At 49.6% G+C, this 22,845-nt stretch overlaps 2 protein-coding genes across 2 annotated transcripts; one reads left to right on the top strand and one right to left on the bottom strand.

Annotated features, from left to right (window-relative positions):
- Positions 1 to 613: 613 nt before the first annotated feature.
- Positions 614 to 13,484, bottom strand: vcpip1 (valosin containing protein (p97)/p47 complex interacting protein 1). The gene is made up of 3 exons (XM_072363355.1): positions 10,687 to 13,484; positions 6,283 to 6,369; positions 614 to 5,962 (listed from the first exon to the last, which is right to left on the bottom strand). The coding sequence occupies exons 1-3, from the start codon at positions 13,310 to 13,312 to the stop codon at positions 5,184 to 5,186; spliced, it is 3,492 nt and encodes a 1,163-aa protein (XP_072219456.1). The 5' UTR covers positions 13,313 to 13,484; the 3' UTR covers positions 614 to 5,183.
- A 1,290-nt stretch (positions 13,485 to 14,774) lies between these two features.
- On the top strand, positions 14,775 to 21,986 carry LOC140269119 (uncharacterized). The gene is made up of 8 exons (XM_072364142.1): positions 14,775 to 14,790; positions 14,993 to 15,100; positions 15,810 to 16,058; positions 16,941 to 17,034; positions 17,320 to 17,395; positions 17,542 to 17,584; positions 19,789 to 19,887; positions 21,575 to 21,986. Exons 1-8 carry the CDS (start codon positions 14,775 to 14,777, stop codon positions 21,967 to 21,969), a joined length of 1,080 nt encoding a protein of 359 aa, XP_072220243.1. The 3' UTR covers positions 21,970 to 21,986.
- The last annotated feature ends 859 nt before the right edge of the window (positions 21,987 to 22,845 follow it).

Below are 22,845 nucleotides of genomic sequence, written 5' to 3'. Positions count from 1 at the left end.
TTTTCCTGTTGAAGAAAAGTAAAAGATTTCCAAAAATACAAGCTATGGCAGAGCCATTGTATTGGATAGCTTCCTTTTTTTCCTGTCTAAGGACAAAAACACTGAAAGAATCACAATAAAACATCCCCTAAATTAGAATATTTGGCATTTCTGTGTACGAGCAAAACCTTCTCGATATGATGGAACTATATTGATACAACAAAGAAGCTAAACCTGGTCGTAAAAGGTAGTTGATATAGAAGAATATTCTTCATGTGGGTGGAAATGACTTGTTTTTACTGTAAAAGATGAGGCGACAGCCACCGTTATCCACCCAGGATGTCTTAGATGGGATTCTTCCTTCGTCTGGCGTTTCATGGTAAAGCCATTCAGGCTTTAGCTAAGCTTGAGCTGTTCCTGAACAGAAAGCTGTTGCACCCTCAGTCTCACCAGAGGAATGACGGATTCTTATCTGTAGGATAGTTAGCTTAACTGACCAGGAGCTGGAGCCGCCCTGGAGCTGCAGAGAAGCGTCACCACAGCGCTGTACCTGAGGCACGAAAGCACATCCAGAGGCGCCGACTGCAGGAAACGAGCCACACTTTCAAGAGAAAAATCAGCCGAGATACAAAAACACGTGAAGGAAGTGATTTTATTGTCGGTTGAAAAGTCATCACACATGCAAACAGCGATGTCGAAGCCGGGTATCATCAATATTTTATTAGCAAACCAGAGAGAAGTTAACAAAAATGAACTGAAGGAACTGAACATCTGTGTTTCTGTACAGGTCCAAATATACTACAATATATACTATTATACAAGTGGATTACAATTCATGTCATTAGTACAGCAGTCACAGAGAGGAGCTTCAAGCCTGCTGCAGCAGACTCGTTTGATCGGAAACTTTTCTTCCTTCTGACTGACGGCGAACCAGGTTCAGCCAATATGCTACACGGATATTCCCTCTTTCTTCTAACAAAGTGCGTAATCTTACATTTGTTCACCTCATGCAAACCTCACAGAGCTGAAAACTGGACTGCGATTCACTGAAAGGCCAAAACTGGAAAAAGAAAAGGTCAAAGGTGAAGATTTAAGTTCGGACAATCTGAGACGAAACATGGAAAAAGCTTCTAATTTAGTGCAAAACCAATCACTTTTAAGGCCTGATGATCTGAGCCATTTAAGAGCAACGTGAAGACGGGTTTGTTGGCAACAAAAGCAGGAAAGTGACTTTCGTCTTTGTCATTTCGAAGCAGGACTTTAACACTTTCAGGCGAGCCTGTTCAGAAGAAACAGATGCTGCCCACAGCTGGATTTACGGTCCAACACAGAGCGGTTCAGCGGGGAAGAAGCCAATTTCCCTACAAGCCTCCCATCAGCTGGTTCCTCTGAAACGGCACCGATCAGCTGAGCTTTCACCGGTCAGAAAACAGGCTCAGAGCAGCCAGCGTGTCCCGGTGTTACCGCCGTTACCGGGACCCGTGGACGGCGTCGGGCGCAAATCAGCAGCCAATCACAAAGAAGCCGACGCAGCAGGCAGCAGGTTGCCTGTGTGCGCCCGTGAATTTAGGCTGAAAGTGAGCAGAAAGCGGGTTTCATTTCTGATTTTCAGCCTTCGTCCGGTCGAAGGCTGAAAATGAGGGCGGGGCCAACGCCGCCGTGTTCACGCGTTTGGACAGAAGGAGCTGCGGCTGCGACCTGGAGAGCTGAGCTGCGTTCAGGAACCACTTCCTGTCTGTGTGGGTTAGTTTTAGGAGCTGGAAACACCTAATTAGAGCTTAGCTTGGTTAAAAGCACCTGCTTTCACCACGCTGTAAGCCGTGGGGCTCGGGCCGCTCCAGTGTCACCCCCCATGGAGAGAGCCGTCCACACCGGGGACGTTTCCCTCATTTCAGCAGAGGCGGCGCGTCAATCACAGACTGATGCTGAGAACATTTGAGCGCCAGCCTGCCTCCTGTTTGGGAACAGGAAGCAACAACCTGCCTTCAGACACTAAAGGTGCATTACGCCCTAAATGGGCCACTTTTGCCCAACAGAAGTGTGTTTGTGGCACAGCTTGAGAGCAAAGAACGGAAAGCTTTTAAAGAACAAACCTTGTTGAAGCTCTGATGCAGACAGAAATCACAGAAATCTTCAGTATTTTCAGTTTCTGTTTGCAGACGCTTCAGAAAACTTGTTTTTTTAGTAAACAAACCCGATTCGTTCCCTCATTAGACAAAAGAAACTGTGCCAGCTGTGCTCCACAGGGGGAGCAGTTTCCTGACTGATGCTGAATCACTCTTCATTTGCTCGGTTTCTCTCTGTGGGCGACGGCTTCAGCTCACGGGAAACCTCACCGCTGAAGGATGAGACCATGAACCCAAACGCTTCCTCAGCCTGCAGCTGAGGAAAGTTCACGCTGTGAGCTTCTCTCTGACCTGCAGCTCAGACCTGGACTGACATCATCACAAAGTGTCAACTTCCTGCTCCAAACTGCGTTTTTCAGGCACTTCACCATCAAACCAACCAACTCGCACTGATAGAACTGATCAGGTCATTTTAAAACACCTTTCTGGGGATTTTAAGGTAAAAATCATGAGTTTGTGAATAAATGATACTTGTACTGTCGGGATGATGCTCAGACGGGTGACAAATGAAAAGAAAAGCCCCGACCTGCTGAAGCCTGCTGAAGAGTCCCCCTTTAAAGGTGGACCGGAGCGACACGCTGCGAGCGCACACCGTGTCTCGCAGTGCGTCGCTCCTACAAACCTTCAGGACCTCAGGCAGCTGGCTGACCGAAGCAGGCTCCAGCCGAGCTGCTCCGTTACGGCGGCTTCAGGACAAACAGCGTTAAGTCGGCGCTGAGCAACGCTTCTACGCTGCTCCGGGTCACGGTCTGGCTCCGAATGATCCTCAGCCTGGACCCAACGGGTCTGAACCCAGATCAACGCTTGGGCCGACATGTTGGACGCCATCGTGGCGTTCCAGAGTTGAACCGCCACGATGAATGCCCTGCAGCTGTTCCGTGCTGCTTCCTGTTTCATTTGTCACCCGTCTGCGTGCACGAGGCTGTGGTCAGCGTGCACGAGGCTGTGGTCAGCGTGCACGAGGCTGTGGTCAGCGTGCACGAGGCTGTGGTCAGCGTGCACGCTGCATCTAACCGGAAACAGAACCTCTCGCTGGTTTAAAACCCAAAGGTGGGAAAACACAAACCTCCCAGGTTCATGGAAGCCGGATGTGAGGAAGAACTGTTCAGGTCCCTGTGAGAGATCCCCCACCAGCCTGCTGTGCACGTGGATCCAGGAGCTAGGTGTGCACGTGGATCCAGAAGCTAGGTGTGCACGTGGATCCAGAAGCTTGCTGTGCACGTGGATCCAGAAGCTAGGTGTGCACGTGGATCCAGAAGCTAGGTGTGCACGTGGATCCAGAAGCTTGCTGTGCACGTGGATCCAGAAGCTAGGTGTGCACGTGGATCCAGAAGCTTGCTGTGCACGTGGATCCAGAAGCTAGGTGTGCACGTGGATCCAGGAGCTAGGTGTGCACGTGGATCCAGAAGCTAGGTGTGCACGTGGATCCAGAAGCTTGCTGTGCACGTGGATCCAGAAGCTTGCTGTGCACGTGGATCCAGAAGCTAGGTGTGCACGTGGATCCAGAAGCTAGGTGTGCACGTGGATCCAGAAGCTAGGTGTGCACGTGGATCCAGAAGCTTGCTGTGCACGTGGATCCAGAAGCTAGGTGTGCACGTGGATCCAGAAGCTAGGTGTGCACGTGGATCCAGAAGCTTGCTGTGCACGTGGATCCAGAAGCTAGGTGTGCACGTGGATCCAGAAGCTAGGTGTGCACGTGGATCCAGAAGCTTGCTGTGCACGTGGATCCAGAAGCTTGCTGTGCACGTGGATCCAGAAGCTTGCTGTGCACGTGGATCCAGAAGCTTGCTGTGCACGTGGATCCAGAAGCTAGGTGTGCACGTGGATCCAGAAGCTTGCTGTGGATCCAGAAGCTGGAGGATTAAAAACTAAAAACCCAAGTAAAGGAGGAGTCACTTCCTGCTCTCCTCAGACAGACGGCGGACAGCAGATTTCGTGATGAAGGCATTGATGCGTGCGGCGGAGCGTGCACGAGCATGTGCACGTGCATGTGCACGTGGATGGAAGCATGGCTCAGCAGCTCTCCTCCCGGTGGCAGGTTGAGGATTCTTCTATCTACAGGAATGCGTCTCACACATGAACCCGGGGTCCTCCTCGATGGCGCTGCACGTTTAAAGCAGGAGGTCAAAGGTCAAAGACGCATCCCGCCACCTCCGGCGATGAACCGCAAAACGCTTTTATGACACGTCATCAACTGAGGAGGAAAACTTACTGAAGGGAGGCGAAAGAATCGATTTCAGAAGCCGGAATCAGTAATTTGCTGTTTTTTGTTCTTTTTTTCTGCAGCTGACGAGTGTGTGTGGCGTAAACACACACGTGCACGCTCTCACTCACACACACGTGCACGCTCTCACTCACACACACGTGCACGCTCTCACTCACACACACGTGCACGCTCTCACTCACACACACGTGCACGCACACAGACACACACACGTGCACGCTCTCACTCACACACACGTGCACGCTCTCACTCACACACACGTGCACGCTCTCACTCACACACACGTGCACGCACACAGACACACACACGTGCACGCTCTCACTCACACACGCACACACTCTCATTCACACACACGTGCACGCACACAGACGTGCACACACACACGTGCACGCTCTCACTCACACACGTGCGCGCTCTCACTCACACACACGTGCACGCACGCAGACGTGCACACGCACACACAGACACACGTGCACGCTCTCACTCTCACTCACACACACGCACACTCATACGTGCACGCACATACGCACCCACACTCTCACACACGTGCACGCACACACACACACACACGTGCACGCCTGCAGCAGAGCAGTGATGCCGGTGTGCGGACGGACCGTCTCCTCGCCGCTCTCCTCGCCGCTCTCCTCGCCGCTCTCCTCGCCGCTCTCCTCGCCGCTCTCCTCGCCGCTCTCCTCGCCGCTCTCCTCGCCGCTCTCCTCGGGCAGCCCGCTCTGAGTCATGCAGCAAACGAACGTGACGTGATGAAGACCAAAGCTGGAGGATCCGACCTGAGGCGGCGTGACCCCCAGATGCCGGGGCGGCGGGGGCGGGGCGGCGCTGGAGCCCAGGAGTGATCAGGAGTGATCCATGGGTTCAGCGGCGCCGCTCTGCCCGGCGTCCTGGCTCTCCATCTCCTCCGGCTCCTCCGCCTTCTCCTCAGGTTTGCCGGACGCCGCGGCGCCTGCGGCGGCTGGAGGCGCGGGATCGACCGGCTGGCCAGCGGCCGTCTTAGTCCCGCCTGTCCGCTCCTGGCTGGCCCCGCCCCCGGCAGCGCTCTGCTGCTCCCTCAGGTGGCGCTCCATGGAGGCCTGGATGGAGGACACCATTTCCTGCAGCTTCCGCCGCTGCTGCTCCATCAGGTTGGGGTCCACGCCGCGGCCGTCCTTCATGGTGACGAAGCCCGGCGCCATGCGCACCAGCTCCCTGGTGGCGTCCTCAGGGATGTCCGACAGGTCGGGGGGTCCTCGGGACACGCTGGCACTCAGGTCCACGCCGCTGCTGTGCTGGCGTGTGATAGGCCGGTGTTCTGGGGGGGAGGAGCCCCCGGCGCTGCCCAGAGAGTGGCCTTTACCCTGGAAGGCGGTGACGCTCTGCAGCTGCTCCTTCTTCCGGACGACGCCGCCGCTGCCCAGCCGCAGCACGCCGTGAGACGGACTCCCCTCCCTGCTGCCTCTGGAGGCCGCCTCCGAGCGCAGCTGCACCAGCGCCTCCTTCACCAGCTCCTCCACGTCCGGGCCGACCGGGAAGTGACCTGCCGTGTCCACGCAGAGCTCCAGGCGCTCCTCTGCGGCGTTGTAAACAAACGTCTTCCCCGTCAGGTGGGGCAGCGTGCAGTGCTTCCCGTCCATCAGACCTGCAGGTGAGGACGATACGAGCGGCTCAGAACAAAGTGCGTTTCACACCTGATGCTTTAAATGATGTCGTGTGACAGACATCAACGGCGGTTACATTTCTGGAACCCGTTTCTCCGTTTGACGTCTGGTGAAGCACAAAACTGACGTCACCTTCATCAGTTAATCCCATAAAAACTCAACTAAACTGAAGAATAGGACACATTTCAACCCTCTGCTGCAGAAAGCCACAGCAGTGACTCACAGGAAATAAATCTTTCCATCAAATATCTGAACTATTACAGCAAAACCAGAAAAAGTGCATGAAGAAGAAGACACTCACCCATGTCCTTCTTCACGATGTTGTAGAAGACGCCGCCCTGCTGGAATAAGTGCGGCAGCTTCTTGGCGTACGACCAAACATCCTCACCTGGAGCAAAGGAAGCGTTTCACAGGTTAGAAAGAATCCAAAAAAAGCCAAACGCGCCGACTGTGAACGCACCACGAGGTTACAGCCAAACGCGCCGACTCTGAACGCACCACGAGGTTCCAGCCGAACGCGCCGACGCTGAACGCACCACGAAGTTACAGCCGAACGCGCCGACTCTGAACGCACCACGAGGTTACAGCCGAACGCGCCGACTCTGAACGCACCGCGAGTTTACAGCCAAACGCGCCGACTCTGAACGCACCGCGAGGTTACAGCCAAACGCGCCGACTGTGAACGCACCGCGAGGTTACAGCCGAACGCGCCGACTCTGAACGCACCGCGAAGTTACAGCCAAACGCACCGACTGTGAACGCACCACGAGGTTACAGCCAAACGCGCCGACTGTGAACGCACCGCGAAGTTACAGCCAAACGCGCCGACTGTGAACGCACCGCGAGGTTACAGCCAAATGCGCCGACTCTGAACGCACCGCGAGGTTACAGCCGAACGCGCCGACTCTGAACGCACCGCGAGTTTACAGCCAAACGCGCCGACTCTGAACGCACCGCGAGGTTACAGCCAAACGCGCCGACTCTGAACGCACCGCGAGATTACAGCCAAACGCGCCGACGGTGAACGCACCGCGAGGTTACAGCCAAACGCGCCAACTCTGAACGCACCACGAGGTTACAGCCAAACGCGCCGACTGTGAACGCACCACGAGTTTACAGCCAAACGCGTCGACTCTAAACGCACCACGAGTTTACAGCCAAACGCGTCGACTCTAAACGCACCACGAGTTTACAGCCAAACGCGTCGACTCTGAACGCACCACGAGTTTACAGCCAAACGCGCCGACTCTGAACGCACCACGAGTTTACAGCCAAACGCGCCGACTCTGAACGCACCACGAAGTTACAGCCAAACGCGCCGACTGTAAACGCACCACGAGGTTACAGCCAAACGCGCCAACTATGAACGCACCACGAGGTTACAGCCAAACGCGTCGACTCTAAACGCACCACGAGTTTACAGCCAAACGCGTCGACTCTAAACGCACCACGAGTTTACAGCCAAACGCGTCGACTCTAAACGCACCACGAGTTTACAGCCAAACGCGTCGACTCTAAACGCACCACGAGTTTACAGCCAAACGCGTCGACTCTAAACGCACCACGAGTTTACAGCCAAACGCGTCGACTCTAAACGCACCGCGAGTTTACAGCCGAACGCGCCGACTATAAACGCACCGCGAGGTTACAGCCAAACGCGCCGACTGTGAACGCACCACGAGGTTACAGCCAAACGCGCCGACTGTGAACGCACCACGAGGTTACAGCCAAACGCGTCGACTCTAAACGCACCACGAGTTTACAGCCAAACGCGTCGACTCTAAACGCACCACGAGTTTACAGCCAAACGCGTCGACTCTAAACGCACCACGAGTTTACAGCCAAACGCGTCGACTCTAAACGCACCACGAGTTTACAGCCAAACGCGTCGACTCTAAACGCACCACGAGTTTACAGCCAAACGCGTCGACTCTAAACGCACCGCGAGTTTACAGCCGAACGCGCCGACTATAAACGCACCGCGAGGTTACAGCCAAACGCGCCGACTGTGAACGCACCACGAGGTTACAGCCAAACGCGCCGACTGTGAACGCACCACGAGGTTACAGCCAAACGCGTCGACTCTAAACGCACCACGAGTTTACAGCCAAACGCGTCGACTCTAAACGCACCACGAGTTTACAGCCAAACGCGTCGACTCTAAACGCACCACGAGTTTACAGCCAAACGCGCCGACTGTAAACGCACCACGAGGTTACAGCCAAACGCGTCGACTCTAAACGCACCACGAGTTTACAGCCAAACGCGTCGACTCTGAACGCACCGCGAGGTTACAGCCGAACGCGCAGACTCTGAACGCACCACGAGGTTACAGCCAAACGCGCCGACTCTGAACGCACCACGAGGTTACAGCCAAACGCGCCGACTCTGAACGCACCACGAGGTTACAGCCAAACGCGCCGACTCTGAACGCACCACGAGGTTACAGCCAAACGCGCCGACTCTGAACGCACCGCGAGGTTACAGCCGAACGCGCCGACTCTGAACGCACCACGAGGTTACAGCTGCGCCCCTTTTGACCACAGCAGCTGATGTTTGAAGCACATCAAAGTGAACGTTCCTGAAACCGTCACAGACCTGTTAAAGACATTTTAACCACGTTAAAGACACTCGGTGCTGAGTGAAGCGTCTCACACGGAGGTTCTGAAACTGACAGCAGGCTCTGGTCCATTTCAAAGTCTGAGACTCGATCCCACACCGCCTGCAGGACACAGCGTGGGAACGTCACTCGGTGAGGCCCTCAGGGCACCGAGGGTGAACAGGTTATTACTGCTCCTTTCAGCAGCTGAAGCCACGTTTAAAAAAGAAGAGAAGAAGACGGTTGGTGTAAAAGTGCTGGGACGGATCGGATCAATGGACCGGTGTGGGCGTCTGTCTGAGAGAAACCTTTTTCATCCAACTTTAACCTCTTTTAATCACACGGAAATGGCCCAGAATCAAAGCTCGTTCAGTTTGCTCCAACGTGTGGCGAAGAAATCCATCAGATTTATTCACCTGGATTCAGAGATTTCCTTTAAAAACCAGTGAATATGAAAAGCTTTCGTTCGCGGCTCCCTCCGGGTCCAGCAGGCGAAGGATGACTGAAACGGCATCAGTCTGAGCCTGCCGACCATGACTGAGCTTTTCTGTGAGCAGCAGTCACTCAGATGCCCACGAGCTGACAGGAAGTGCAGCGTCAGGCCCGCAGATAAACCTCCCTCGCTGTCCTGCTGCCTGTTGGCCGGCCGATCTGTTTATCTGAAAGCAGCCGTGACCTTTGACCCTGCTGGCAGGTGAGACAGGGAGGGACGGCTGAGTCAGCGCATTCACAGAACACACAACCACGCCGTGCTTCTGGTAGCATTCATGGCAGCAGAAACCAGGAGTTCACTCAGCTGCTGGGTCGATTCCTGCAGTTTGTTAACCACCTGCCTGCTGCAGGGCCAATCAGGAAGCAGCAGGCAGGTGTGCCGCACACCTGGATGGGTTTTAACCAACACACCCCAGGTCTCTATCAGTGAGAAACACACCAAACCTTCATCCTGGATAAATAACACCTGAACTTCTACACCTGTCCTCCTGAGATGTCCTCAGGAGCTGAAATCTAACGAGGGAAATGTTTCCCATGAACACAGCAGCAGCCGTTTCTCAGAGGAGAGACTGTACTGGAAGCTTCCTGCAGCATTAATAGAGCTCATTTAAAAGCTGTACAAATTCCAGTATTACGGTCCTGATCCAGACCTCATTTCTTTATTTTTCCTCCAAAGCAGCCAGACTTTGTTGTAACCTTTAAAGTGTCCTGATCAACAGTTCTGCAGCTTTCTGAAACCTTTAAAGTGTCCTGATCAACAGTTCTGCAGCTTTCTGAAGCTCTTTCAGAGCTTTTCTTTGGACATTTTCTGCTTTTTCACTCATTTTCAGTCCATTATTTCTTTGTTCAGCCACTTAACTCTGACCTATGAACCCTTCAGGCAGAAAAAAGGCTCCTAACTCAAGGGATGAACCAGTGTTGTGTCGACACAGAACAGACAACTTAGCAAAGAAGCCATTTTAAACTGGATCTTTAGGCACTTTGTCACAAAGACACATCATTTGTTCCCATTTCTTTAGCTGCATCTATGAAAAACAGCAAAGAAAACACAGTTTGACAGACAGAAAATAGGATTTCTGCAGCAACAAGGTGATTCCCAAAGAGCTATTAGCTGAAAACTTGGCATATCTCAGCATGGGGTGCAGTGTGTCCTTAAAACATTTGAGGAAACTGGACAAGTGGAGGACAAAAGAAGAAGTGTCAGGCCTAAAAAACTATCTCCAGCAGATGAACAGGATCTGAAAGTGATGTCCTTAAGAAAGAGGAAAAAATCCAGCTGTGACCTGACAGGACCTGAGAGATGCATCTGGACCTTCAGCTGATCCATCTACTGTTGGATAAAAGAATGACTTCTGCTTAGTTTTCTAACCGTGAATCGAGGCTGTTTGCTTCCAACCAACCGAGTTATCAGACTAAGAAATCGTAGATCATTAAAACTCTCTAAATAAGCATTAAGTCTCATCCATATTTGCACTAAACGTTTCAGTAAAGAAGTGATTTATCCATAAATAGATGGATGCCGCCTCAGCTCAGCACTAAAGTCTACAATCAGAAGTAAAATGATCTTTAAGGACGGGGGTGTAACCTCTGGGGAGGCAGCCGGCATGTTCTTACCCATCAGGGTTGCTAGGAGACAGAGGGAGGACATCTCGAGGTCTATGCTGTCCTGAAGTTCCCGGCTGGACGTCACGCCGTCGTCGCTCCTCACCGAGTGCGAGCTGGATGCTCTGGTTATGGGGGCCGCGGGGCTCTTGTCCTCCGGACCCCTCAGTATCTCCACCGTAACCCTGTCGCCGTGCTGCAGCGCCACCGGCTCGTTCTCCTCGCCGTCCTTCGGAGGCACCAGCTCTTTGGGCGGGAAGCCGTAGCGGATGCACTGCTGCGCAGGCGGCACGCCGAACTGGTTGCTGACGCTCCTCCGCAGCTCGGAGAAGGTGGTGTGGACCTGCAGCGTCAGCATGGCCTGCCGGCCGTCACTGGTGGTCACACGGATCTTCTTCTCCTTGCTGGACGAGGAGGGGGAGGAGGATTTTGTGGGCGTGGGTGGAGCCGAGGAGGAGGAGGTTTCTGGAGACCCGCCGGGGGAAGACGCCCGGGCCTGGCCTTTCTGATCCTGCTTCAGTTTGTCAGTGCGCCGCTTCTGCGTGACCAAGGCCTGCTCGCTGATGCTCTGCTGGAGGCTGCGCTCCGCGCGGCTCATCGTCAGCTCCTCTTTGTGGAGCGTCTTCGCTTTCTGACCCGTCAGGATGATCTTGGTGGGCGGCTGTGGCTCCGCCGCCTGCTGGGCCTCTGTGGTGTCGGACAGCCGCTGAGCGTGAGCCCCGTCGATGGACACCGGGTTGTACTCATCCGGGTTCTTCTTGGCGGTGTGATGCAGGATGGTGTTGACCACTTTCTGCACCAGAATCTCGCTGCCAAACTCTCCCGGGAAGTGCTTGGTGACCAGCTTCATGGCTACGTCATACACGTTGCTATTGAGTGTTGGCTCAGCCTCATACTGGAACCAGTACACGGTCTCCCGGACCACCCGACCCCCCCACTCCAGTGTGATGGGGAAGGCTTCCGGCAGGTTGTCGTACTCCTTCCCCTCCCAGTGATGCTTAAAGCCGCAGCCGCACTTCCCGCCCTGCGAGCGGGTGTTTGTTCTGTCCCCGTCCAGGTACACCACCGAGCCGTCGCCGCGGATGTGGCGGACCGACGTGCCGTGACACCAGTTGCAGGTGTTGAGGGAGCTCAGTTTGTAGTCTGGCACGAGGGCGTCTCTCTGCGGGTCATAGGAGCAGACCACGTTGTTGAGGGGGAAGCTGTAGTTCTTATCCGGCCGCAGCTGACCGTGCGTGGATTTGGCCAAGTTGTAGAGCTTTCCACCCAGAACCAGCCACTCAGACGGGACGTGGAGCTCAGAGAGGGCGCCGCAGATCAGGCAGCGGTGCAGCCGGTTCTCCATCACCGACTTCTTGGCTGCTTCCGTCACCTCCTCGGGCTGGACGCCAATCACCCCGGTCCGTCTGTAGACGTACTGGTGGACATCCGCCACCAGCGACGGGTGGATGCTGTGCTTCTCCATGAACACCTCCTCCATGGCGTTGACCAGCCTCATCAGATATTTATCCTGCAAGCTGCGGTCGCCGCCAATCACGCAGCTCCCGTCTGATTCCAGCTTGGTGTACTTCTTGATGAGCTCCTGCGGGACGCCCCAGGCCTTGGGCAGCAGGGGGGCCGGCAGCTTTGGCAGCACCGTGTTCTTGATCCCCACCAGAGGGATGTAGTGGTTCCTGCTGGAGCTGCTCCAGGCGATGCAGATGGGCTTGTTGAGCTTCCCGTCTTTCCCCTTGCACTGCTCCTCAGCCACCAGCCCGGGCAGGAAGGTGGCCGAATAGTCCCCCGGGCTGCTCATTCCACTCAGCGAGTCCAGCAGGATTATGGGCCGGTGGAGCACGTTGGCTAAGCCGAATATGTGGATGTTGCGTAGTCCAAGCGGGACACCTTCAGGCGGGATGAACAGGGGGTCGCACTCGTTGATGATGTCCTCCCACTCTGCAGCATCAATAAAATCCTGAAACAGGGCTTTGTAGCGCGCCAGGTTCTGCTTGAAGTTCTGTTTGAGGTTCTCTCTCAGGGCGTGCCAGAACAGTTCTCTGCCCACAAGCGCCCTGGAGACAGCGTGAACCAGGCAGTGGCCGTCTCCGTCCACATGGACTGGGATGAGACACTCTCTGTTGCCGTTTGCCTTCTTGACCTCCTCCAGAGTGTCGTGGAGGTAAATGAGGCTCCCGGACCGGTCCTTGCCGTAGCCCATGGTGGCCACATGGTCCGGCTCGATCAGAAAGGCTCGGTCTCCTAGCAGAGAGCAGTCGAACATCTCACCTTGGTTCATGTCTCGCAGCAGCTTGGCTTTGCCGGTTTGCTTGTCCATGCCGTACCTGGTGAGCACCGGGGACAGAAGCTTGCAGTGGTAATTAGAAAGCCCCATCACCTTCACCAGCTCCGTCCCTTTCTTTGGGGCCCCGGTGACGCCGAGCAGGGCGTTTCTGAGCAGATTATGAAGCACCACATCAGGATCAGTCACCTCTTCGACATTTAACAGGTTCTTCTGCTCGTGCCGTTGACCACACTCCGTGCACTCGATGCTAATGGAGCCGTAAGCGGGGAAGAAGAGCCTCGCCTGACATTTCGGGTCTGGGCAGGTACCAGACAAAATACGCTTGTCTTTTTTCTTTGAGCTCTGTAGCATCGACATTTCGGATGAAAAAAGCTTAAACTGTGTGTCAGCTTTACAAAACCATGATAAACTCACAGCAGAGAGGCTTGTCAGAAGATCTTTGACTCCGCTAACGGCAGTTATTTGCCAGAATAACACAAGAACAACACGGAAGCGGCTGTTTTTTCCTTTAGCAACTGACCGTTGCTATACGTAATTACGTCATTACGTCAGGTTGTGGAACTTGTAGTTTTTTGTGTATGATTACTTTTCGACATTTATACATTACATGAAATAAACTAATATTTTCTATATTAATTATAGCAACTTTAATTGAACACAACGAAGAGTGTACGTACAAAACAAGTAGTTGGAGTAAATGTATGTAAATAAATGCTAGTTTATATTTTACTTAACTACATTTACCAGAATGCAACACGATCAAGAGACGTTTTGTTGTGTAAGGAAGTCAGTTCAAGATAATTCTGCAGTTTGGGCTGAGTAGAGGGATTAAATTACAGTATATTTTACAGATGAGACTACGGAAGTTTATTAAAATACATTTAAAATACGTTTTGGCTTCAGTTGCTTTTGAATTGTTTTGCCACATTGTGACAGGAGCAGTTAAGGAGCTGAGTTTGGACTGATCAATGAAAACAGACAACGGGAGTTTCCTGGTTAGCTTAGCTGCTAGCCTGCTGAATCATTAACAAAGTGCTGAGCATGATTTGATTTGAATATTAATTATTCCATTTTAATGAGCCAACAGTCGTTGGAACCAGCGCCAACTGGATTTAGAACGTTGCAGGAAGCTCATAACGAAATCCAGTCAGAAAAAGTGCATTTCACGTCTCGTTGCTTATTAATACAAACTGACGACTCAAAATTGTAAACTTGATGTTTTAGGTTGAATTTGAAAGACTTTGGAGGTTTACGTCAAATATCCGGTCAATCAAAATTCCCTCAGTGTGCAGAAAATAAGTGAGATTGTTGAGAGTCCCCTGCTGCCACCCTGTGTTTGGCTGCTGGTCACTGAAGGAGAAATTCTGTTCAGGATTTCCACGGAAATGAAACTGCTGCTTTCACAAGTAGAAAGTCTCATTTCACACCGTGAACATTTTAACTCTTAATTAGACACTTAAACTTTCGAACAGATACCTACGTCTGTGTTACATGTTGTAAACAACAGAATACATTAAAGAATTTCATTTAAAACAGGTGGGAAGGATCTCAAAATGCATCTTAATATACAGCAAACTCAACAGGTGTTACAAGGAAATTGTTTTTGGTTGGAAAACCAGTGGGATTATGAGTGTATTTGTTCTTCAACTCTGGTAAAAGCTATGGAAGACTTGACAGACCGTGTTTTGTTTCTTTTATTAATCTTTTTTTTTAACAAAATAAACATCCTCTAAGTGTGATGATTCCATCATTTTTGCCATTTAGTTAAGAGAGTCAATGGGCCTCATTGACCAAAAATGCCCATAAAATGAAGGTTCACATGCAAACACATCCTGGTAACCTTTTAATAACATAACCTTTTAATAAGTGCTCGAATGTGTGCATGCTTCTGATTAAATAAAACCTGGTGAGTCTGAGGGTTGGTCGGGGGCGTTAACCAGGGGGCATATCCTCCATCTCCTAATGAAAAGCCACTGTTGTAGAAAATTTTAATTATCCAAAGCCAATACTTCTTAAAAGGTAATTGTTTTGCCACAGCTCACCGAGCCAAAGTTAAGCTGACGCTCAAGCAGCACACCTGGATTTTCAGAGCAGGCACAGGTTTCTCGGTGAAGGTGCTTGAGCCGTGGGAGGCTGAGCAGGCAGGTATGGAGCTGAGGAGTTTATTCCACTGGATCAGATCTGAGCAAGACCGGCAGGACAGGACTTGTTGCTACCAGGAATCAAGAAACACAGGGAGTCACAGGTAAGTATTAAAAGCGACGTAACTCAGAGACACTGAGAGCGACCTGATGACCAGAGGCTGACTGCTTCTGCACGTCCTGATGAGAAGCCAGACTTCACCCTGAAGGAAAGGACCCAACCCACACTCTGAAGGACACCAACCAGAGCACAATCATGCCACCTTTTCTTTCTGCTACTGTGTTTCTTTGTAAGGCAGTTTTAGTTTTCAGTATTTCAGTTTGAGTGAGCAGCATCAGAGAGTGGATGTACAGATCTCTGATGATGACTCTACATACAGGCATGAAACAGATGAGCTGAGAACACAAACCACATCAAACTCTGCTGCGTGTCCACAGCAGGGGCTGATGGGAGCTCTGAGGAGCTGTTAGAAAGCACGTGGCCCTGCTCTAATCTCACAGCTCGTCCTTGTTGGGCCTCGGCTGCATCAGAGCGCCACTTCTCCCCAGGTTCCCCAGAGGAAACACCACTGCACAAAATGCTTTTCCTCCCAGCTGCTGCTCTGTGCTGTCTGTGGTCAGGTGAGTGTTTCCAGCCAATCAGGAGCCAACAAACTCCACCTGGAACAAACACTGTCACACTGACCTTCACCTGTCTGTCTGTGTCTCCACAGCGCTGGTTGCCATGGCAGCAGAGCTGATTCAGGACCAGTTAACACTGACCAGGAGAAAAGGTGAAACGGGCTCCATCGGCTGCACAGGTGTCGACATTTGTGCCACAAATTACGTGTACTGGTACCAAAAAGGTGGCATGGGAACACTCGTAGTGATTATTCGCTTTGATCGTAGCGGCGAAAAACGTCCTTCATTCTTTAATCACCCTCAAAAAGATACTTTTTCAGCTATGAGAAAAGTGAACAGAGGTGAGCTTGTGATCAGCAACATAAGTCCTGCTCATTCAGCCACTTATTACTGTGCCTGTTATAAGTCTGGTCTCCACAGTGAGAGACGAGCCCTGCAGCCTGTACAAAAACCTTCCCACGAACAGGTGTTCTCTTGTGATAACGACCACAGAAAGCTCTCAAACCACCTCTACAGGATACATTATCTTACTTAAGCCGATAGTTTTGGGAAATAATTGTGTTTCTGTCTGCATTAGTTTCCTTGTATTGAGCAGATCCATAAAAAGCACAAAAAAATAGAGCTTAAAATCAAGAGGATCAACAACTAAAGCCTCATTTTCTGCTTCAGTGCCTCAATCTTCCCAAAAATGTGTTGTTTTTACTTCTCTTGGATTTGTGAGAGTCGGACTGCAGAATGTTTTTATAATCTGACTCTAAAAGCCTTCTTTCTAACTCTTTTGCTAAAAGAGAGACACTAAAACTAACTTTGGAGCCAGTCCTGGTCCAGCAGAGTAAGGAGAAAACTTGAAGCCTGCTTTGCACAAACGGAGAAATATATTTTTATTCATTTTCATGAAAGATTTGCTTCATCAGGAAAATTAGTTTGAAGCAAGATGATGTTTGAGATTTAATTCTTTCAAATTTCCAACACAGGCCACAGCTAAATTATCAATCATTACTCATTATATCAATGGAGGGGAAACCTGTCGATTCAACTTCTAAAAGCATTTTAGAATAAGTCCCAAAATGAAATTATGGCTCTTAGGGACCCCCTCAGATGGAGGAGGAGCGTCCCTCTCTGGGGGAGAACCAGGGCAGAAACTCTGAAGGCAGAAGCTGAAGCTGTGGGTTGGTGCTCTGGAGACTGGAGCTCAGGCTCTGGTGAAAACTTTGGAAAAACAGGTCAAGAGAAGTCTGTTAAAGCTGTGCTGAGCACTGCCTTCGACTCTCCCTCAAGGCATGAAACGATCCGACAAGGAACTACTGAAAAGCTGAGGTAGAAATACTGAGGGAGTAAATTCCAATACGCATGGGGGGAAATATTACAAAATAAAACAGGAAGTGAACTGAGCACCAAATGCAGAGACAGAACATAGGAAAACACAAAATGCTGCAAGATGCAAGTTGTATCCATTTGAATTTTGAAGCGTTAACTACGATGTGTGCAGTTCCTGAAGTGGGCCGCTTCCGAAAATCTGTCAACTATGGTGAGGATTAGTTTGACCGTCAGAAGGAGGAAGAACAGATGCAAAATCAAGCTTTCACTTCATTGTTTGTGCAGATGGAGCACTCTGACGTATTCTCAGGTGTCCTTTTCTGGAGACAGATGGCAGAAGGAGTGTTTTAGCAAGGAGATGGTGAGGTTTTCCCCAGGGTGGCACCCAGTAATACACCGGGCCGTGAGCACATGGAGGTGGGCACGTACGGGCGGTTGGGGGGGGGCCTGAGCCAGGATCTGACCATGAGCTCTGAGCCTGGTTCATCAGTTCCTTAATCTCTCTAGTTACCTCTAGCAAGGAGATTGGAAAATGGCTTCAGGAGTGATGGTACTGGTTTCTGAGGAGAGCTGTCAGGAGAGCGCAGGCTTGATGTTCGAAGGTCTTGGTCGATGAGTGATGATAAAATTAAAATAGCCAAAAAAACAATGACCATCCAGCTTGTCTTGAGTTTAAAGGTTTGGCACTTTGCAAATAAGCAAGTTTCTTATCATCAGTCCAGACTACGAACGGTTGCTCGGTCCCTCCAACCAGCGCCTCCACTCCTCCAAAGCTAGCTCGATGGCTAGCAGCTCATAGCATCACAATTTCCCTCTGCTAAAGTTAGATTTTGGGAACAGAAATCACGGGGATGTAATTCACCTCCAGGTCCGTGGCGTTGAGATAAAACTGCCCCTAATGAACTGCTAGGAGTGGATCTGGTTGGACTGGGACTGGTGCAAAGCTGAGTAGTTTCTTGAGTTCAGGGGAAGCTTCTTCTGCTTCTGGAGTCCATGCAATTGTTCTCCTGTCGGTCACAGATGTCCAGTGTTGATTTTCAGCCCTTCACAGAGGGCCCTTCCAGATTATCTGAGTCTTTTGATGATAAATTGTACTTTAGATTATAAAATATTCCCCTCTCCCTTCTGGCTCCTGTACACAGCTCACACTCATACATGTAGGGTTTACTGCAGTCTGCAGCCCCCCGCTCCTGTTTTTATTACACCTTAGACATCACTACTTATCAGACACTCACATTAGGTCTTGGGGGGTGGTAGCACTGAGTGGCATCCGGTGGGCGGGGCCCCAGAGGGCCGCGCTCCCAGTTCTACAAGGTCGGCTGCCCCTCAATTTTAATCGCTCACTATTAGAAAATACTGAAGAGCCAGAGTGGCGAGGGGAGGGGTCTCCCCACACCGCTGTTGCCTGGTTGCTGCCCGGGGCGGGAGGGGCCAGGAGGATGAGTTACTCTGCTGGTTCGGGGTCTGTGGTGGCTGGGGGCTGCTGGCTGTTGAGGGAGGGGGGACATGTGTGGATGTATGTGATGTGCAAGTGTGTGGTGATGACTGGGCCCGCGGCACTTGGCCAGGGCCACTGTGGCTGTCTGGGGCACCTGGCCCTCTCAGGTATTGGGTGGGGCCTCTGCCGGGGGGGCGCTCGAGCTCCTGGGGCCCGGGTCCGGTGCACGGCCCGTGTCTGGGCGGCTGGGGCCTGGCGGGGTCGTTCTCTCTATGCTCTTTATAAAGCTTCCCTTGTCTGTTTGGCATAAAAGGTATTCAGGGATATTCAACTTTACAACAAGACACTTTATTCTGTACACTTTTTGCAGATTGCTGAGCCTCTGAGTATCTTTATTTCTGAGGGACTCTGAGATCTTTAAGGTGCTCTGCAGGAGTTTTGCTGCCATCAAATTCAAGACGAGCTCGACTTTTTCATCAAATAGTAAAAACAGTAAAATGTTTTCTGTTGGGAATAAGATTATTTTATCAGATTTACGTTTTGTTGTTGACCGACTGCACTGCCTCCCAACGTTTGGATCTGAGGATTGTTTCACATGTTTAAAGACATGAGTACAGTCTGTGCTGGTTTGCAGTGTTTTCAGATGCCTGTCAGCTGTCATCAGTCGAGGTCATCACAGGTGAATAGATGCTATGCTGTTAGTTTTTCTTTTACCATTGGGTTGCATCTCAACCATTTGTGAAAGAAAGTCTTTCTGTTCTTATTATTGTCCCAAAGAGATTTCTGCACTCTCTGTGCGGGCATTAAAGGGTTAAGACTTCCTTCTTTATCTCTGGGATGTCTGTGAGCACTGATGACCTCAACACTTCAGGCAGATTCAGCTACCGGAAGTAGTATCCCGACGTTTTTATTTGCCGGATCTATTGTTTCACCCTACATGGACCTTTTCATACCAAATTATGCTGCTTTTTTTTTTAATACAGATTCGCATCTTTTTAAATGAGGGTTTTTCAATCCTGCTGACTGTTAAAACTAAATGTTTAAGAGCAATCCCAGGAGTTTTATATTATATCACCCCAACTTGTCACTGTCAGTTAAATCTGAGTTTTGGATTATTTGACTTGTGTTCATAAGACTCCCGCCTCTCGCCCGCTGGGCTGCAGCCCCCCCGCGACCCGACAGTTGGATTAAGGGGGTATAGAAAATGAATGAATGGATGGATGGAGTTAATAAAACTGATGCGCACCTTGATGAAAGGTGTTGGACGCATATCCTGGAAAAGGAAACTGCCACCGCGCCCCTTTGGCGTCACTCAGACGGAGAGGTTTTTGTATCAGTGCTTTACGCCGTGGGAGGATCTGATGACTCCAAGCAGCACCTCATCTTTGGCCCTGGAACAAAACTGTTTGTAACAGGTGAGAATGATTTTTGTATTATTGCAGTTAATAACCTTTGGGTTGGTTTTTGGTTGCTGTTGCTTTAAGTGTAGATTAAAAGTTTTCCCTGAAACTCCGAGCCGCTCTGAAAGCGCATCGGTGTCTGTTCTTCACCTTCAGAGTGACTTCTGCCTTCTTAAAACGAAAATAAATCTTTCAAGTAGGGAAATAAAGTCGGCTACTCCTGTAAAATAAACCACAGAGCCGATTCCGTCTCTTCCGTGAAGCAAATCTACCTGCAGACATAAATCATGTCAGCAGCCGTAACGCTTTCCTGCTCTGCGCGTCTGTCTCATGAAGCCTCGAGTTAATCAAAGCAGCTGCAACACATGAAGAGCTTTTCTGTTTAATGTTCTCACACAAACTCATAGGTCAGCGTGTGATATTTTCTACTTATTCTGTGTTCCGTGTCTGCTGCTGAAAACAATTATAATTATATTTCAGAATTTGGCAAAAGGATTTTATTTAAAATTCACAATATGTGTTACGTCACAAAAGCGTGGTTTAAATCTACATGTTTTCACTGTAAATAGAAATATAAGAATGTCAACTAGTGCGCAGCATATATGGACATGAACAATAATCCTTTAAACACATGTACATTTACATGTGTTTAAAATGTATTAAATATACATAAAATGTGCAAACAGGACAGATAATACCAGAAAAGTCTCAATATTATCACATTTTATGTTGTTTAAGTGTTTTAAAGTCAATCGCGAATAGATGTTTGCTTCACCTACAAAATACTGTTGCTTATGATATTGAATTGAACTCCAATTGGCTTGAATTGGGCTATTTAAGTGCCTTCAGATGACATTTGTTGTAATTTGGTGCTATATAAATAAAACTGAACTGAATTGAATTGTTGAACAAATTTAGAAAAACAAACAAAACTATGGAAAAAAAATGTTTTTTTGCAATTTAAAAAAAAAAAGCAAAATCAAGAATGTTGTTAATCAACAAACCGATTAAAAAAAACCTTTATAAAAACCTTAATGGGCCTGAAATATGATCAATATGTGTTCAATCTGAAATGTAATATGTATATTTTTCTATCATAGCCTTTAATTAATGAGGAAAAAGTCTCTTTGAGACAAAAAGATAAATCTCTTTTGCATGAGCATCCGACCAAGAATAAAACCAAATTAAACTTTTACCAGAATCTCTTCACAAAGTCTTAAAATCACAAACGCATGATGGCACATTCTTTATTTAAGCATATAGGACACATACATGATAAATATTTATTCTATGTTGGGTATTTACAAGAACAAAACATGTTAATTTCCCACATCTGAACAAAATGAGTGAATAATAGTGTTCTACGAGGTGAATTAAATGGATTTAGCTACATTTAGTCTTTCTGTTTCTGACGGTCTCTGAGCTTCAGCACGTTTAGTTTAAATGAATAAATGAGACGTCTCAGCTCTTTAATTTGAGTTTCTGTTCATCCGCAGACTTCTTCTCCTCCGTCTCTCAGACGTTTTGTAGTTTTTCATCTGCTTTTTGAATGAAACCTGAAACATTTCTCTCATAGTTTATTGCTTCTTACGACATCCTTCCTGATGTGGATTAATCTCTTTCCTGTTGTATCAGTGCTGGAAGCTGCTGCTGACTGTGTGAATGTGTGTGTGTGCTGCTTGTTGCTGCTGTCAAACTTCAGATGAGCAGGTAGTGAAGCCCGTGGTGAGCGTGTGTCCGATAGCATCCAGAGTCCACCTGGAGGGGAAGAGCTCCCTGCTGTGTCTGGCCTCAGACATGTTTCCTCCTCTGGTCCAGTTCTCCTGGAAAAGACAGAAGAAGAACGGTGGTCTGGAGGAGCTGCCCCCTGCTGAGGGAGAGCAGCTGGAGCTCAGAGAGTCGGGACGCACCGCCGCCATCTTGCTGATCCGTCAGCAAGAGAACAGCTCGTATAAATACAGCTGCTACGTGGAGCACGAGGGGGGCACAGTGGAGGCCCAAACACAGCAAGGTAATGAAGGCTTGGTGACTGTGTTCAGCAGGGATTCAGCTTCATGTGGAGACGCTGTCAAAGAGAGCAGAGGAGCAGAGGACTGACATTTCTCACTGCAGCTCCAAACAAAAAATCATTCATTAATTATCTTCTAATGATTTTACATGAAAATATTTCTCAGAAACATTTTCAAACTCGTGCTGAATTATGAAAAACATCAAATATCTTTTCTTCCAAAAACAACAGATGTGACAGAATCAGTGAGATGATCAGATCCTAAATCTTTGGAACATCACTAATATTTGCAGAAATAAAGAATAAGTTTAGTTGTTCAGTGAGATTTCAGCATGTTTTCAGCAATGATTGAGCTTTTCTTCTGGAACAATGGCTGCATGATGAATTCTCTACTAATGATGAAAAAACTAACATTTAAAGCCTGAAGCAGCAGAAACTGACTTTAAACACATTTTAACTTCTACAATAAAACAACTGAAGGAAAAGAAATGTTTGTTCTTACCTGTTACATACAGTTTAGTTCCAGAGCCAAAGATGAGGTAGATGTATCCTCCACACAGTGATTGAGACTGATACAAAAACCTATCTGCTGTTGAATGTGTCAGCTGAGCTGAAAAGCCCAAATGATGAAGCAGGATCATATTTCAGCTCCATGATGTGTTTCTCTCATGTTCAGATCAACATGACTGTCTGTTCTGGTCTCTTCTTTTAGCCGCGTGTTATCCTGAAATATTCTTCATTTTGCTCTGGATGTGCATGTAAGCTCCTCTGCAGAAGCAACAGAAAGCAGCTACAACAGGGGCTCAGATTCTGGCTCAACTTTTCAATATGTCTGACAGGCACTGAGGCAAAAAATGGGAAGTGATCCATGTTATTTGGAGCTGGCTGCCAGCAAGACACCAGCAGCAGGGAAAAGAAATCATTTAGAAGTCTGGACCGCGTTATTCAGTTAGGAGCCGGCCGAA

The sequence above is a fragment of the Leuresthes tenuis genome, unplaced genomic scaffold (assembly GCF_036924035.1).
Source record: "Leuresthes tenuis unplaced genomic scaffold, fLeuTen1.0.hap1 SCAF_14, whole genome shotgun sequence".
NCBI classification, from domain to species: domain Eukaryota; kingdom Metazoa; phylum Chordata; class Actinopteri; order Atheriniformes; family Atherinopsidae; genus Leuresthes; species Leuresthes tenuis.
This window is presented reverse-complemented; position numbering and strand designations above follow the sequence as displayed.

Coding starts and splice junctions, on each gene's coding strand:
- vcpip1 (XM_072363355.1), bottom strand. CDS start 13,312: ATGTCGATGCTACAGAGCTCAAAGAAAAAAGACAAGCGTATTTTGTCT. Junction 6,370..10,686: donor TCTCCTAGCAACCCTGATGG/GTAAGAACATGC, acceptor CCTTTGCTCCAG/GTGAGGATGTTTGGTCGTAC. Junction 5,963..6,282: donor CATCGTGAAGAAGGACATGG/GTGAGTGTCTTC, acceptor CCTCACCTGCAG/GTCTGATGGACGGGAAGCAC.
- LOC140269119 (XM_072364142.1), top strand. Junction 15,101..15,809: donor GTGGGAGGCTGAGCAGGCAG/GTATGGAGCTGA, acceptor GTGTCTCCACAG/CGCTGGTTGCCATGGCAGCA. Junction 17,035..17,319: donor GGAACTACTGAAAAGCTGAG/GTAGAAATACTG, acceptor TTGTTTGTGCAG/ATGGAGCACTCTGACGTATT.